Source organism: Gekko japonicus, unplaced genomic scaffold (genome assembly GCF_001447785.1).
Source record: "Gekko japonicus isolate JY-2015 unplaced genomic scaffold, Gekko_japonicus_V1.1 scaffold31, whole genome shotgun sequence".
Classification (NCBI taxonomy): domain Eukaryota; kingdom Metazoa; phylum Chordata; class Lepidosauria; order Squamata; family Gekkonidae; genus Gekko; species Gekko japonicus.
In genome coordinates, this window is record NW_015161404.1 from 2,601,782 (window position 1) to 2,620,034 (window position 18,253).

Here is an 18,253-nt window from a genome sequence, read left to right on the forward strand (position 1 = left end):
AATTAATCTCTGATAATACACAAAGGCCCTTATGTAAATTATGTTCCTTTCACTGTATAACTATGTGTGTTGCCACCTCCCTCATATATTTTACTTCTTGACTGAGGTCTGTCACCCTTTTTTTTTCCTGGCAGGCCTTTACCTGGCAGGTCCAGCAGGTAAAGCATTTCCTGGCATGGAAATAATGGGGAAAGCTTCACCTGCTGTATGCCTGCCTCTTGGGCAACTGTGAAAGGTACAAGAACCATGCAAAAAAAAAAAAGCTGGCTTCATTTTGGTGAGACATCAAGATCTCACAGGCCTATAAATAGTTCTACAGTTGGGAGGGGTACATAAAAACAACCTGTGTGTATTCTAATGTAAATTGGATGCCATTTTAAAGCCAAAAATTGTAGAGCAGTAAATCCTTTCTCAGGTTACCTTATGCTTGCTAAAGCTTTCATCTCACCATTAAGATTTCTGAGGGCTGTGATTTCTCCCCCCAAAGGAATTTAAATTCTCAAAAAGATCACACTTTTATAAAGGTTTAAAGTAGAAAATGTCAGCTAGGTACTAGGACTATAAACCATTTACCAGTGTTAGAAATTAAGGAGGCATTTTATGTCACATTTTAAGTTATTGGTATAACAGTTGACAGTTTCCCAGTGTACCTTTTACTAATAGTTGTTTTATTTTTAAGTATTCTGTCCTCCTGCATGTACATGTGAGGAGGGATGGGAGAAGAAAAAGGAACTCTTTTTTTGAATAAGATAAAATGTCTTCCCTATGGAAGAATTTAAATATACTTTATTCAGCATGAGTGTCAACCTTCTGCACCATAAAGGAAAATAAATAAATTCTTCTGAATTGAACTCTGTCCAGCAGCTATTTCTAGAAAATATAGTTGTTCATTATGAAACAGAGTACAATCTGTACTGAACACATTTTTACAGCATTTCTCATTTGCATTGCTCATCTAAAATTAGAATCTCCAGGATTTCTTCAAAATTTTACTTGGACTTGGAGTTTGGGGGGAATTTATAGTTTAATAAGCAAGTTTGTTTACATCCTAACACTTGATTGGTAAATGAAACAGGACAGGTCCATCCTGTAGTGTTGCAGATACAATCCCATTTGGGTACATTAAAAATGGTGTTTAGGTTTGTATGTCTGGATTTCCACTCTATAGGAGACTGACATTCCAAATCAGCTTCTGCCATGAACAGAATAGTCAGGGGTCATTTTGGGGGCGGGCATATGCAACAAGCCCCACCCCCTGCTCCCAGCAGCCCTCAGTCAGAGCAAGAAGCAGCCAGGTAAGTTGCAGAGCTCCCCCCAGCCCCCCAAAACAGTCCAGTGGCACTTTTAAGACCAGGTTTTATTCAGGTACAAGCTCTCCCTCCTCTGCGAGGACAGATCTGCACATTGCCCCCCCCCAATAGATAGCAATCCAAAACAGTCCAGTTGAGCCTGAGTGGTGGGTGTTGCCTTCTGACACACTTCTGGTGATGTCAGGGGGTGTGGCATATGCTAATGAGTTATGCTAATGAGCTCCTGCACCTCTTTTTCTATGAAACAACCCCTGAGAATAGTCATTTACCTACTTATTACTTGAAGGATCATCTTGCCCAATATCCTGTGCACTCCTGCAGAGCTCTCTTCTCGCAGTACTCTTCTTTAAATCTGTTAGATTGGCTATGACTTGAAGGTGCTATAGCACCAACCCTCAGAAACAGGGAGTTAGGAAGGCCACCTGATAAGGCTGGTATCTTTTTCTGAGGGGTGAAGCAGCACTAAATCCTATCAAAATCTTTGCAGAGTTGTACATTACCTTACTTCTCAACTTTCTGATACTTAATTCATCCAAAAAAACACATATTAGGATTATATCCAGAGGATTTTTTTAAAAAAATCAGTTATTTTCATATTAAGACTCACACTCTAGGCTACTTCAGATTTGTGACACAGCCTGGAAGACTCTTTCACGGCTTTCTGCATTGATTGGCATCCCTGCTTCCATTAATAACTCCATACTGGGCGGGGGGGGGTATACTGGGAAGGGTGCAGTAAAATTAGAGGCTTCTAGGCCCCATATCAATTCAGTAACACCACCAGATACGTTCAGTTCCCAAATCCGGAATGCAGATTCTCACATTTCAGATCTCAGCAGCGATTCTGGTTCTGTGATTGGATCACTCAATATGTAGTTTAACTTTAAAAAACAGTTGCAAGGAGACCTGAGATGGATCAGGGGGCTGGGGACATTTTAGACTTACCGTACATTTGTTTGGCTTCTCTCCTGAATGCACTCTCATATGAATCAGCAGTTTGTAGCGGGCATTAAATGGCTTGTATCTTCGAGGACATCCAGCCCAGAAACAAGTGAAATCTTCTCCTTTCCTCTGGTCTATGTGAATTTTTTCTATGTGCCGCACAAGTTCCTCTTGCTGGTCATAAGTGACACTGCAGTCTATCCATCGACAGCAGTGTTTGCCATTAAAATCCTCTAGTTCACCATCCTCATCCAATACAGGGCCTTTGACAGATGGTGGCAAGGCAAGGTGGTGGGAATGGTTTACAAGGTCATGTTGATGTGCATGGTATGGTGGTGGAGGACCGTGTGGAGGAGGAAGAGTAGAGGGAGCCAGAGAATGAGCAGAGGGCATATCAATTGTACCCCCAGGAAAACCATCCACATGTCCATTTTTTAATATTTCCATAGATTGGTTGTCTAGCACAGGCATACCTTGTTGCACAACCATGTTGTTTGTGACTGCTGTCTGTAAGCTATTTTGCTCCAGCTGTTGCATGCGTTGGTATTCATTGTTTCCATTTTCACTGTAACCTGGAAGGGCAACATTGCCATTAGCCACAAGAAACCTTTTTTGAGGATTTGGAAGAGAGCAGGTCTGGGGAATACAACTTCCCCTTATTCCTAAGAAATGCCCATAGACCTCAGGTTGAGGGGACAGATTTGATGGAGATGTCCTTGAACCATTTATGTAAGCAACAAGGGAAGTAGGTGATGTACGGATAATTGTATTGAAGTCAATTCCAATGCCATCAGACAAAGGGGACAAGGAAAGGGCCCTCTTTTTGGCTGAATGAGACCTGTTTGAAGAATAGTGAGGACTTGGGTAGGGTGAATGCTGGCTGTCCATACCAAACAAGTAAGATGGTAATGAGTTAGAGACATTGTTAGGCATGGATGTCCCAGATGGGAAACTTGTGATGTCCCCTAGTTCACTGCCATTTTGGGAGCAATGGTTGGAAGGAAGAGAAGGAAAAATCCTATAACCATGAAACCACTCTTGTTTTACACTTTGTATTGATTGACTTTCTGACAGGCTTAGAGTTGTAGATGCCAAAGATTCACGTGACATGAGTGATCTATAATAAAAACAAAGTAAGAGAAAAAGAATGTGGTCTTAGCAACTTAGAATCTAGACCTTAAAAGTTATATGAAACAATCAACATCCATACAAAACAACTGGCAGAAATAATGATTAGCAATTAAGATCCATCTTTTAACTATTGATTTTTAGCTTCTTGTTCAAAACAGTAGATGCTGAGTTATTATTTTTATGAGCATTAGCAAGTATGGATGGGCATGAACCAAACCATGAAGCAAAATTCATAATGATTTTTGCCCTGTTCATGATTCGCAAACAGAGGTTTGTAACAGGTCTACCATCATGAACTTCCATGAACTTCTAACGCAGTTCATGGTGGTGTGAGGATGGAGCAGAAAGCAGGGGTTTAAAAGAACTCTGAGTCCCTTTAAACCCCTACTTTCTGTTCCCCACAAAAGCTGCATAAACAGCTCAGTGGCGGGGAGGCTTTAAACTATAAAGGGACTGTAGAAGACAGCCTGAAAAATAGATGAGTGGGGGGAGGCACTCCCCACTGCTCAATTGTTTCTGGTTGTCTTCTGCACCCCCTTTAAAGTTTAAAGGGTCTGCACAAGACAGCCTGAAAAACAGCTGAGTGGCAGGGAGTGCCTCCCACCCACTCTATTGTTTTGGGGCTGTCTTCTGCAAAAGACAGCCTGATACAACTATTTTTCAGTCAGAAACCACGAACCAGTTTGGTTCACGAACAAACCTCCTAGTTCTGTTCATGGTTCATGCCCATCCCTATTAGCAAGTATCACCTATGATGATGATGGCGAGGGCATATATTAGCTAATGGTTACCTACATTTTACAGTTTTAGAAGGTAGAGGAAGTAAAGAGCCCTTTCCAAGTATGTTTTGGCCTTTGTGGGAGGATTTATCGGGACCAGGCCTGGATAGCAATCACATGGCATGACCTATCCAAGCCTAGACACTTGCTACTGTTAAACAGCAGCCACCACAAAAAGCCAGTGTGGTGTTGTGGTAAGAGTTTCAAAATTGGGAGATCCAAGTTTGAATCCCCACTCTGTCATGGAAATTCACTGAGTGACCTGGGACAAGTCACACTTCCGGCCTAACCTTCTCACATGGCTGTTTTGAGAGTTAAATGGAGAACAATAGAATGATGTAAGTTGCTTTGGGTCCTTACTGGGGAGAAAGGTGCATTATAAATGAAGTTTATTGGAGCTACAGGGGCAAATGAGGTGACCCCCTGAGAGTCCATGTGGGTCCTCCACTTCGCTGTGTGTGTATGTATTCTATTATATATAACTTTGTACACTTGAAAACACTAAAGACAAAAAACATAGCTGAAAACCTTGTGTCTGATGGAGGTATATTCAAGTTTGTAGCATTCTGCAAGCTAGGGCTGATTTGGTTGCATGCTGTTGAGACCTGGTTTGCAGGAGGAGACAGAGGTCCCAGCCGCTGAACCATCATGGGACTGTTGGTGACTATTAAGTTGTTGCAGCTGCTTTTTCCAATAGTCTTGTACCGAGGTCCATAGGTAATACCCCCTACAAATAAAGGAGTCAGATTAGCTTGCAGATCCTTTGACACATGATAAAACTAGCAAATTCATAGCATGTTAAACTTATTTTATGGCACCAGTGAGGAAAAAATTATTAGATAAGAAATCATTAAACACCTCAGTTTCTTGCATGCTTGTTTTCAATTAAGACAGTGTAAACATCACCAAACAAGCTCAAAAGACTATGGAAGCATAGTCATGGAAGTTGGGTACCTAAAGGTTGGGTGAGATAATTTTTTTTGAGAAATAAATTAAACAAAATATATGTATTTACTACAAAGTGCACTAAAACTATACTTTAAAAACTTTGGGACAATTCACCATTGAACTGGTCAATATTTAAACAAAGAAGTCCTGAATTTATATAACCTGATACATTTTGATATCTCTAGGTTAAAAGCCTTGAACCAACAAAACAGGACCAATAATTCAATATATCTAGGCTGATAACCTTTAGCCACATTAAAACAGGACCAAACACATTTCGGCCTCCCAGGTCTTCCTCAGTGGTCTTAAACTTTTAAGCCACACATCCAAGGAATGCAGGTTTAATAGTTCTTTCCGATCATGGCTATCATAACTCTCGGAGTGTACCTATATGTATCAACCAGTCTGTCAAATTGATTGGTTGGGTTTCCCCCCCTTCTGTTTTGGTTTAACATAGTCATGGCAGCAAAAGCAACTGATTTAATTACAAAAGGGGGGAAAGAGCCAAGGAAATAAAGAAACGTGAGATTAATAATTTATGTGAGATGATGGTCTGCTGTTTAGGACTTCAGTTGTAAAAACAGTAAGAAGTAAATAAAAAGCTCAACAAATGCCTTTTAATCAGTTTCTTATACTCCTTTGTGAATATATATTTGCAAGTGATGATCTGACTGAGAGTTACAAATCCAATTATTCCAATTTGTAAGCAAACTAAACTTTTTCAGGTTAGTTTTAATAGCTTGGTTTAAATAGTAAAAAAGTTTGTCTTTTCATTTCTAAACCCAACATGTTTGCCTTTAAGACCAATGAACATGTAATGTTTTGTAGGCATTTCTGCAGATGTTGTAATAGCTCCTATATCTGCATTAATTGCAACATCATCATGGGTGAAGCTGTAATTCACAGATCTCATCTGTGGACAGACCTATGATCTCTGATTATGGATCACACATGGAAGTCACATTTGTAAAGTTTCTTTATATCAAAACAGAGGAAAAGGTGTCCTTTTCATTTCAACATGAGGTGTCTCAAACTAAATTATAATAAATCTGTCCCATGCCAAGGATTTCACACTAAAATAATGACTATTTGCCAGAGTGATAATTTGCGCCATCTGAATGGATCAATGCACAAGCCAGGAAGGTTGGAAATAGATTACAAACATCCTTTTTAACTTAAATCTGAAGAGAACTGCAGTAATTTCCCAGTAAACTGGCTTAGTATATTACAATTCTTATGAACTGCTTCACAGTAAAATCTGGGACACACTTTGAAGAGATATATTTACAGGGGGAGAAATGGTTTCATGATGCAGCAGTACATACAAATCTTCACCACCAACATCCATGTGAGTGCATAGCCCTTTATCCTTTCATGTTTTAAAAATCAGTTCAATGACAAGAAGCAATCCTGGGTCCCACAAGGATCAGTATGGGGGTGGTGTTATTTAATTTGTTCATAAATTATCTGGAATGGGGGGTGAGCAGTGCAGTGCAATTAGATACTGATAAAGGTCTGAACTGGCAGAAGCTGGGAGGGAAAGGCTGTAAAAGATAGTGTGGTGAACATATCAAGTCAGTATGGTAGTGGTGAAAAAGTAAGCTACACACTGGCTGGGGATGACTGGGAAAGGGACTGAAAATCCCTTGGGGGGAACTTTGGGAGGCTCCTTGTTAAATCCATGAGCTGGGACCTTGAACTTCCACACCAAGGCACATCCCTGATAGCACCACTGGTTAAAATATCAGTTTCTGTTTCTGCTTCACACCCCATGGCTGCATCTTGGGAGATCTAGTCATAATGTGCAAACTGTACCAGTAGAAGCATATAGAATACGTATATGAAATCAATTATCCTGTATTTTCCCGAGGTTCATGAAAACCAAGTGTCAGGGTGTGTAACAAAATGGCATTTATCTGGGTGTGTAAGATGGATGCTGTCTGTAGTTGGTGTTTAAAATGATTCCCCATAAGGGTAAGTGGCCTGTAGTTCCAGACAGGGACCTGCAGGGCTAACCCTCAAGGGGTTGATTGGGACTTCCTCATTTGCCTGCCTACATTTCCCAGAAGCACTAGGGAAAAAGAGCGGGAAAATTTGGACACACCCCAGGGGCGGAGCCAGGGAGATAAAGGTTTGGGCTCCTGAGGGGGGAGTTGGAGAATCAGCCAGAGGGGTCTCACTGTCCCTCTAGGAAGGTGGTGTAAATCCAGTGAGTGGTGGCAGCGTGTAACAAAGGGAAATAGCTCTACCAGGCAGGATGGGAAGGCAAAAATAGGGGCTTGCAAGCCACAGAACAGCTGCTCAGTCCCCATTCCGCCACAGGGTGATTGAGGAAGAGTGCAAAAATTTGTTCACTTTTTAATGTTTTAAATAGAAACAGAAAGGCATGCTCCGCAGTAAGACATTGTTTTAATAGTCAGCACTGTAGACAATTATGATGTTTAAGTTTTGGCACAGCTGGACAAAGTTGATGATCCAGTAGAAGAAGCCAGTTATCATTTGATATGACTTTGCTGTTTGGGAAACTTAGAAATTCTGTGTACACATGAAAAAAATAGAGACTTAAAGGGGTTGGAACAGAGGAAAATGCATAGTTTAGCTATTTAAACTTGTTTTTTTAAAACCCCAAGACCTGAAAAGAACAACTTTACCACAGAAACTTGGCAGATACATACAAAGACTTTTGTGCATGATAAAACAGTGCCACTTAAATGCTATCTCAAATGTTAAACAAGAGCAACATTCATTTAAAACCTGGACTAAAAAACATTTCTCCAATGACTGTGGAATTATCAGGTTTCTTTTAGAGGTTATGACAGCATCAAAATGTCAAAATGAACATTTGGAACCACATCATTAGGCTGTCCGTACATACTTAACATGTGTTCATTGGGAGTTAAATGTCAAAATGGCAGATATGTTATCAGTGAGAGAATCTTTAACACTGACTCACTCTTTTTTATATGTGCAACCCTCTATTCACGGAGTTTAAGCCAGGACATATATAAATAATACTAGGGAGAACTCAGGCTACCATACATTATGAGAAGGCAAGTCATCGGAAAATATGATAACACTAAGAAAAGGTGAAGGCAGCAGGAAAAGAAGATGACTTAACATGAGATGGATTGCCTCAATCAAGGAAGCCACGAGGGCCCTCAGTTTTTCAGACCTGAGCAAGGCTAACAATAGGACGTTTTGGAGGTCATTAATTCATAGGGTCACCATAAGTCAGAAGTGACTTGATGGCACAACACCCACACACAGAGAGAAGCACATATTTCTAGAAGTGGGGCCATAAGACACCAATGCACATTTTAGATTTGTATAAACAGCTATCTCGCAACACATTACATCCATTTTAAAGGGAAACAAATAACTACACAAAAGGTAACATACTGTATTTATGTGAGTCAAGAGCCTTTTCAATGTGTGACAATCATGTAGAATTCAATCACAACTAGACATTTGTGGACAGTTTCCACATGACCACCATCACATTTAAATCAGCCTTCAAATATCCATTTTGGGTGGGTAGCCTAGAAACACCAACCAAAAACAATACATGTAATCTAAAGTCAGGTAGGCTAAATCATATTCAAATCAATTGAATTAAATGCAGTGTTCAATTGGCCAGTCATATGGCCCCACTATCCCAGTGACTGTTAGGCTACATTTAATTCTAGCAGCTAAGTCAGAAACACAGCAGAATGTACAAGAATAGGTTATCTGTAGAAACCAGAGATGATGGCAGCAACATTGGTAAGGCACACCTACACTTCTTGGTAACCATGTGATGATTTTAAAAAAGCCATTCACCACACATGGAAGATGTTGACCAGTATGAATAGGTGGCACAAACACAGCAGTGATATCACCCTATTTAATACATGCTCCCTCACACACACAACGTACTAGTACACTGATAGGAAGAGCCCACAGTGCCTCCCTGATTAAACATCTCTATAGCCCAGCTAGCAGGAAGATCACAACTGATATCCGCAACCACAGTCTCTACAGGCATTCCCTCAAAGCCCAACAGCCAACAGCAGAACACCAGGAAGAGTGGCAGTAGTCTGCAAACAACCTTTTCCAAGACAAAAAAAAAGCCAGGTCAAGAAAGGCAAAAAAGGTCATTCCAATCACAGCATCCAGCCTGCTTCATAGCCTAGAGGGAAGCCTGTGGAACTCAAAGGCACCTGCTCCCTAGAGGACCAGTTCAAGTTTTACTGCAGGACTAAAAGGTCCCATTGGGACAGTGTTCAAGAACTGCACAGAATATGTTTGTATTGATATCTTTGTGAGCAAAAATAAGCTCATTGCGCAGGAGAGACATGGGGGCCAAGTGGCCAGGGCAAAATGAAAACTACTACAGCAAGCTCATGGTAAACAGCATTATGACTGGCATGTAGCTTAGTGTGAAAGGAAACAGGAGATATGGTTTCAAGCCCCATTTGTAACCTCCACAGGACAAATATTGGCCCTGCAAAGTATAGTACTTGGACAGAAATAGTCACAATAGGACATATAGTACATTGGACGTAGAGTTAAATTTTATAGCACTGAAAATATTGAACTTTTCAATAGTGTATTATCATACTCATTGCATCAGAATAATTGTGGACAAAATTAATCATATATAAACCACAAATATTTATTTCTTTATTTATTAAATTTCTACCCCGCCCTCCCACCAAAGCAGCTCAGGGCGGCTTACAAACAATTTAAAACCAACATGCAATTTAAAACCAGCAAATACAAGATATAAAATACAATTCCAATAAATACAATAACACTAAATAAATACAGCGACATCCTGTAATAAAGTGCTAGTGTGACCCAACCAGTGCAGTCAGTTCTTATTGGAACACTTGGCGAAACAGCTCCGTTTTCACGGCTCTACAGAACTGCTGGAGGTCCCGTAGAGCTCTAATCTCATTGGGGAGCTCGTTCCACAGCATTGGCGCCGCCAGGGAGAATGCCTTGGTCCTAGTTACCGCCAGCCTGGCGTCCCTAGGCCCAGGGGGGGAGGCAGTGTTGTGTTCCAGACTGCAGTGCTCTCGCGGGAACGTATAGGGAAAGGCGGTCCCTCAGGTAAGCAGGTCATTATCATTAAGGGCTTTAAAGGTCAAAACCAGCACCTTGAAGTGAATCTGGAACGCTATTGGAAGCCAGTGCAATGACTTCAGCACAGGCTGGATATGCTCCCACCTGGGGAGGCCTATCAACAGCCTAGCTGCCGCGTTTCACACCAGCTGCAGCTTCCGGAGCTACCCCAAGGGCAGCCCCATGTAGAGAGCATTACAGTAGTCTAACCTCGAGGTGACCATAGCGTGGATCACTGAAGCCAGATCATTGCATTCGAAGAAGGGGACCAACTGCCTAATCAGCCGAAGGTGGTAAAGACCTGTCTTGGCAGTGGCTGCTACCTGGGCCTCCATTGTCAAGGAAGCATCCAGGAGCACACCAAACTCCCAACCCTCGGCGCTGGCACCAACGGCACCCCACTGAAGGCCAGAAAAGGGACCCCTAACCCCGAGCCACTCTGATTCAGGCAAAGGACCTCCGTCTTCGTTGGATTCAATTTCAGTCGACTCAACCTAAGCCATCCCACCACGTCCTGCAATGCCCGGTCCAGATCTTCCAGGGTAGAGCCAGACTGACCGCCCAACAACAGATAGAGCTGGGTTTCATCTGCATATTGATGACACCCAAGCCCACACCTCTGGGCAATCTGGGCAAGGAGGCGTATATAGATGTTAAATAGCATTGGGGAGCGCACTGCCCCTTGGGGCACTCCACAAACTAGTGGGTGCCTTCAGGACATCTCCTCCCCAAGTGCCACCCTTTCTCCCCAATTCTGGAGAAAGGAGACAAGCCATTGCAAGGCCAGCCCCTGAATCCCCACGTCGGCGAGATGGTGGGCGAGCAGCTGATGATTGACCATGTCGAACACTGCCAACAGATCCAACAACAGCAGCACTGCCATCCTGCCCCGATCCAGATGCCTCCAGAGGTCATCTGTGAGGGTGATCAGTGCTGTCTCCATCCCATGACCAGGGCGGAAGCTGGACTGGAAGGGATCCAGCGTGGAAGTGTCATCCAGAAAGCTCTGCAACTGTATCGCCACCGCCCTCTCTATTAATTTGCCCAAATAGGGCAAATTGGAGAACGGCCGATAGTTGACCAATTCGGCCGGGTCCAGAGATGGTTTTTTTAAGAGAGGGCGGACCATCGCTTCCTTGAGAGCCCCTGGGAATAGGCCCTCAGAGAGGGACCTGTTGATAATGTCCCTAAGGGTGCCTTGAAACCCCTCGTGGCTGGCTTTAATTAGCCAGGAGGGGCACGGATCAAGGCTGCATGTGGTTGGATGTACCGTTGAGATCAATCTGTTAACTTCCTCTAGGCTGAGAGGGCTGAAATAATCCAGAATGGGACCAGAAAACGTGCATGGGGCCTCAAGTTCACATACTGTCCCAAGTGCAGCCGGGAGGTCGCGGTGGAGCAGCAAGACTTTATCTGCAAAATAGCTCGTAAAAGCCTCACAGCCTATATCCAATTCCCTGACATTTTGATTGTTCTGTGGCAGAGTAGTTAGAGACCGAATCGTTCTATACAATTGTGCCAGGCGCGAGCTTGCAGATGCAATCATGGCTGCATAGAACTCCTTCTTCGCAGCCTTGGTTGCCATCTCATACGACTTCATAAACGTTCTATAGGATGCTCTTTACGCTTTGTCGCGAGCCCGCCGCCACTGTCTCTCTAGCTGTCTGAGCCTTCGCTTCATCAGCCTCAGCTCCTGAGTATACCAAGGAGCCAGCCTTGAGCGAGGCGCAGAGGGCATCTGGGAGCGATCTCGTCAATGGCCGCCAAGAGTCGGCTATGCCAGTCCTTGACTAGCTCATCTAATGAGCCGCCAGGGGGCAATGCATCCCAGAGAGCCATCTGAAGCTGCAATGGGTCCATTAGGCTCCGCGGGCAAGCCAAAATCCGCTTGCCGCCCAAACAGGGTTGGGGTGACAAGTTCACTCGGACCCTCGGGGCATAGTGGTCCGACCATGGAACTGCCATAGCAGTAATCCGGTCCACTGTAACCCCCGCCGCGAAGTTCAAATCAAGCGTGTGCCCGGCCTGATGAGTGGGGGCCGTTACATATTGGGAGAGTCCCAGTGCCACCATGGACAATGTCAGGTCCACCGCCCAGGAGGAGGCCGCATCGTCGGCATGGATGTTGAAATCACCCAGGACTAACAGCCTAGGGTGTACCAACACCCAGCCTGACATGGCCTCCACCAGAGATGGCAGGCTGTCCGCCGGTGCATTGGGCAGACAGTACACTACCCAGACAGCCAAACTCTCCCCGGCTTCCCACACAAAGCCGGCACACTCAATGCCTGTGATCCTCACCACTGGGAGCGCCCTGAAGGAGTAAGCCTCCCAAATGAACAACACCACTCCCCACCCCCACCCCAAAGTCTGAGATTGGTGAAGGACCAAGAACCCAGGAGAAGCCAACTGGAAAGGAGCAACCGTCTCCCTGTCTCGTACCCAGGTCACAGTCACACACGCCAGATCCACATCCTGCTCTAGCAGGAAGTCTCACAGGACTGAGGTCTTATTGTTTATGGACCTGGCGTTGCACAACACCAATGTTGGAGAGGATGATTTTTATCCTTGCCCCACTGTCTGCCACCTTTGGGATGGGACACAGGCTGGAAGGTGGCCAAGTTTCTCCATTTCTTTGCCCCATTCCCTTCCATCTCCACCTGGTCCCACCGCTATACCTTCCCCTTCCCAAGAGCACTGGAATTCCCTGCCCAGCCATTACTACCCCGGTGATCTTCGTCGGCCACACTTGGCTCGAGCCACAGATTCACCAATTAAGTTGGCAAGTATTCTGGCCTATTGCACGCTGCTACTATTTGATAGAAAGCAACCCATTTATAATTTTTATTATTATTATTAATAGCTTTATTCCCTCTCCTAAAGAGGAGAGATATTTCGCTTAAGGTCAAGAAAGGGGGAGGGTATATAGATGGATAAAGTAAAGAGTGAGTGGTGTTAATATATTAGTATATTAATCTTTTCATGTTAAGAATTAGAGTCCATCACTGCTTCTGTAGGCCAGCGTTCTTCTCTTCTTCCATCTCTGTTAACCAGGCAATTAATATGTTAGTAGTGTCTTTCTGGGAGTTAATTTCTTTTTCAAAGTGTAATCCAAAAAGTAGAAAAGTTTCTAGGGTCTGGGGTCTTTGCTTCTCTTGTCTCTTACGTTGTACTTCAAAGCAGTCGCTCCTTTGGGTTCCTCATCCTTCAGCTCTCCCTCCGAGCTACTGTCTTCTACATTCAGTTCTGTCATCCACTTGGCCAGTTCTGCTTCTTCTTCTTTGCTGGCATGCCTTTCTAAAAAGTCTTGAGCCTTAAAGATAGAGTCAATCTTTTCTCTCTTTTCCTTAAACTTGAAAGTCAGTCCATCGGGCAGCAGCCATTTATAATTTGTTTGATAGTTTTGTAGGAATCTGGTCAGTCCTTTATATTCTTTTCTTTTCATTCTTATTTCAAATGGAACATCTTTTAGAGTTCTTATCATCTGATCTCCGATTTTCAGGGGTGTGGCTGATGTCACCTTTAAGATCTGATCTCTGAGACGTTGCTTTGTAAATTTTACAACCACTTCTGCTGGCAACTTATTTTTTCTTGTATAATTGGAATATGCCCTATAGGTCACATCCATTTCATCTTTAATTTTTTCCACTTCGTTGCCAGTTAGTGGAGCCAAGGCTGTCGCTAGTATGTCTCTTAGATCCTCTCCGGTTTCTTCTTTCAGTCCCTGGAACCGGAGAGTTAAGTTTGCTTTTTCCATTTGAAGCATTAAAAGTTTCTTGTCTTGCTTTTCCTGATATTTTTCAACTTTAATGACCTTCTTCTTAACCTTTTGTACTTCTTCGGCTGATATCAGACATTTCTTTGCGATGTCATCTACCTTTTCAGCTGTCTCTGTCATTTTTTTCTGTTGTAGAGTATAGGCACATTCCATAGAATCAAGTTTCTGGTTAATCTTTTGCAGTTCTTCCAGCAGATGGCGCGCGAGAGCACCTTCTTGCTGATTGACAGCAGATCCAGCAAGGGAAGGGCTTGGGCAGGAAGTCCCTCCCGTCTTCTTCACCAGCTTTTCTTGTACTTTTTTAGTCCCCGCCATGCTTCAGTTTTGTTTACACTTAAAAAGTTCGTGCTGTAGCCTTCAAGGAAGCTTCCCTCCTCTCCGCTTATTTCTCCCTCCCAGCAAGGTAAACCGTTCGTGCGTTTTTTCGCTTCCCCCCCCTCTTTATTTTAACAACCCATTTATAATTAACTGCTTTGAAAATCTTTGAAAATCTTTGAAAATATATATGTTTACAGTATATGCATCATTCTCTGATGCTGTAGACTGATTTAAGCATACTATATATTCTGAGAGAGTAAAACATGTCCTCAAAAGCATTATACTCACTCCAAAGCAGACAATATTTCACATGATTTTTAAAAATTAAGTTCTTCCAACATTTCCACTTTTTCCATTGGGAAAAAAACTTAGGAGGGAGGAATCAGGTTATTCACCCCGCCCCAGTCCTCATGTCTCTGTTACCAAGGGAAAGAAAAAGACACTGAACTGTTGAGATCCAGCACATTTTGTGGTGTTTGTGACAACTCTGTTCTGTTAAGCCAGGCCATTGGTTTAGACTGCTACAGTCCATTCCTGGACTTAGTGTGGGCAAGAACATAGAAAAAGGAAGTTGTTGTTACTGCGGTTCCACACAGAAAAAGAACCCCTTATTAAACTGTGCTCCTGTTTGAAACTATGCTGCCTGCTTAATCTGATGCCTAGCATTAAGGACACAATCCTTTTGTTACTGATCCAGTTACAAGATGGTGGCCAAGTTGAAGAATGTCAGTTTTGGTGGGTTATCATGAGGATCACCTCTCAGCCATTGTGTATCCCATCATAAGACAGCTGAGGTGAACAAGAAGCAGGGTTTTGGCGACTCGCTGATGGGGACGCTCCATCATGCTCCGATGAGAGTGGCCTGCTACCGTGGCGAATGGGAGGGGTCCCGGACAATTCCAGTCCCCCCCAGAGCCCTCAAAGGGGGCTCATAGCCTGGAGCATGAGGGGTGCCTCTCCCGAGGTGATGGCCGAGGGATTGAGGCTCCTCTCTGCTCTGATAGGTCCCACCACTGCAGAACCAGCAATGGAGAATAGAGACGCACACCAGATTGAGTGAGCAAGCGATCTAGAATAACGGAGGCTTTCTCTACCTCTGGAAATAACATGCGGAAGAAAGCTTGAGTCTGTATCTCTTTAAAACTAGTCAAGCACCCAAGCGAATAACCGTTCCAAAGCCCCGAGCCGATTTAGCGGAGGGGGGGAGGAGTTAATCCCCACCCTGGAAAAAGTTACTGTGTGAGAGTACGCGAGGGGCAGAGCGATGGTCTTGACTGGAAAGTGTTAATCCGACTGAGTAATATGCAGAATAGCAGAAAGTGTTTGATTCAACAGACTTTCAGAGACTTAAAAGAACTTTTCTCTGTGTGTAAACAATGATGCAGCAGGCTGATAAAATGGCAGATAGGAAGAAACCTTCTCCAAGAACTGCCACTTCAGCAATGACGACTCTTAGACCGGAAGTTACCACTGACTTCCCCAATATGTTAGCCACAGCATTGCACCCTCTGCTAGACCAGATGACTAATTTCAACAACAATTTTGATGCTCTCCAAAAGCAACTGAAAGAAACTACTACAAGAACAGAGGAAACAATTAAAGAGTTGAAAAAAGTTGACGCTAAGACAAAAGCGATAAAACAGAGACTGGAGGTGGTGGGAAAAGAGCGGATCACTGATAAAGAACAGCTGCTATGGTTACAAATGGAAAAATCATCATATGTCCCGAGATTTCAGGGTATCCCAGAGCATAAAGGGGAGAACTTGAAAGAAATGTTAAGCAAAGTTTTGGCTCCAGTGGAACTCCTACAAAGCTATCAGCAAGCAGCCAAAGAACTCTGTGTGGTGTACAACCTTCCCTGTTTAGGGTTTTCCCCCCTCGCATGTTCCCTAGTGATACCCAAATGCACATGCTTGCTGGCATAATGAATCGCACGTCTGCTTGTCTCATGCATTCCTTTCTATGAACGCTAGTACTGCTTTGAACTATGGTAATCAGCAAAGTCACAGGTGCGGGGAAGAGTTGGCTTCGCTTTGTCTATAATGAATTAGAGTGTGAGAAGAGATTAATTGTTTATCTTTTAGGAACTGTTGAGTCTCAGGCTATGGGCGCGAATATGAGAGTCCACCCGCGCGAGCGAGAACCATTTCTATTGGTTATTGCCAGTATGAATCTGCTTTATTATTCTTTGCCCCGACGATTGTAGTTATTCTAAACAGTGAACTTGTTCCTGCTTTATCATGGCTTCAATAAAATAATACTTTGCTACAAACGTGTATTTGACTGACAACTGTGGGGATCGGACAAAAGCGACATGGATATGGTCTATCGAACATATCCAGACCATATAAAGAAGAACAAACAATATTTGTTAAGTTCTCCAAGAGGTCAACAAGAGATATAATCTTGAAAGCAACTAATGGGATAACCCTAAAAATCGAAGGCGAAGAAACAAGAGTTTTAAAAGACATTCAATTTGAGATAAGAAAGAAAAGGAGACAGTATAAAGACCTAACATCTTTTCTACAGTAAAATTCCACCCCCTACAGATGGATACCCCAGAAGGACTTATCTTCAACTACAAAGAAAAGAAGCAAAAGATTTAGTCTGTTACAAAAGCAAAAGCGTTTTTGGAACAGCACCAAACAACAGTGAAGAGTGGAAGAGCAGAGGACAACAGCGTAACAGAAGACAACATCGAACATAGATCGAGAAGCAGTGAAAATTCTTCAGGCAGTTCTGTAGAAGATTCAAACTCTGCTAAGGAAGAGGCAGCTCCCAAATTACTGAAAGTCAGATTATACTATGATAAAAATAAGCACAAGGGGGAAAACTTGACAAATAGCTTAATACTGGAAGTTTGACTTTGCTAACATTCAAAGAGCTAAGATGTACTTAGCAGGCTAAATATCCTGTGCTGGTGTGCTGAAGAGTTTGAGAGAAACTGACTTGAACCATCAGCTGTGGCAAAACACATACAATGCTTAAATAGACATTTACATTTTAATACTACTCCCCTGGAGACCATAATATGATCAGGAATGCAGTAGTGTTGCTTTTCAGGAGCTATAAAATAGCACTATAAAGAAAACTTGATCCATTTAAAACCTAGAAATACATGTATGTATTGTATGTATTAAATGGGAGGACACTGTGGTAAAGTTGTGCTTAGTGCATCAGACTATTGCTGGGTAGATCCTGGTTAGGGTTGCCAACTGCCTGGAGAAAATATCTTGTCCCTTTTTTGTTGTTGTTGTTGTTGTTGTTCAGTCGCACAGTCGAGTCCAACTCTTCACGACCCCATGGACCAGATCACGCCAGGCCCTCCTGTCTTCCGCCGTCCTCTGAAGTTTGCTCAATTTCATGTTCGTTGCCTCAATAACACTGTAGCTTCAGTTTCATTATCTGGCCCTCCAGGGAACAGTCAGGGTTGATTTCTTTTAGGATTGACTGATTTGATCTTCTTGCAGTCCAAGGGACTCTCAAGAGTCTTCTCCAGCACCATAGTTCAAAAGAATCTATTCTTCGGCGCTCGGCCTTCCTTATAGTCCGACTCTCGCAGCCATACATGACTACTGGGAATACCATTGCTTTGACCATGTGGACTTTTGTTGGCAGGGTGATGTCTCTACTTTTTATTATGCTGTTTAGGTTCGCTATCGCTTTCCTCCCAAGGAGCAGGCGTCTTTTAATTTCATGGCTGCTGTCACAGTCTGCGGTGATCTGGGGTCCCAGTAGGGCTGCCAAATCCCCCCGGGGGGCGGATTTCCCCCCGCTTTGGAGGCCCGATTTCCACCCCCGCGGAATCGGGCCCCGGGGGAAAACCCACCCCCGCGTGCATGTCACTTCCCTGTGACGTCATGATGCCAGGCATGCTGGGGGCGGGGCACAGCCATTTGAGGGGAAAACACACACCGGGAGCAAACCCAAAGTCCCCCGCC

At 43.5% G+C, this 18,253-nt stretch overlaps 1 protein-coding gene across 1 annotated transcript in view; it reads right to left on the reverse strand.

The window, feature by feature from the left end:
* GLIS3 (GLIS family zinc finger 3) overlaps window positions 1-18,253 on the reverse strand; it is a 221,049-nt gene that overhangs the window by 157,754 nt on the left and 45,042 nt on the right. Inside the window, exons 2-3 of the mRNA XM_015426024.1 lie at window positions 4,691-4,889; window positions 2,256-3,369 (exon numbers count right to left, since the gene is read on the reverse strand). Of these exons, the coding sequence (XP_015281510.1) occupies window positions 2,256-3,369; window positions 4,691-4,889 (1,313 nt within the window). The remainder of the gene's footprint in view (window positions 1-2,255; window positions 3,370-4,690; window positions 4,890-18,253) is intronic.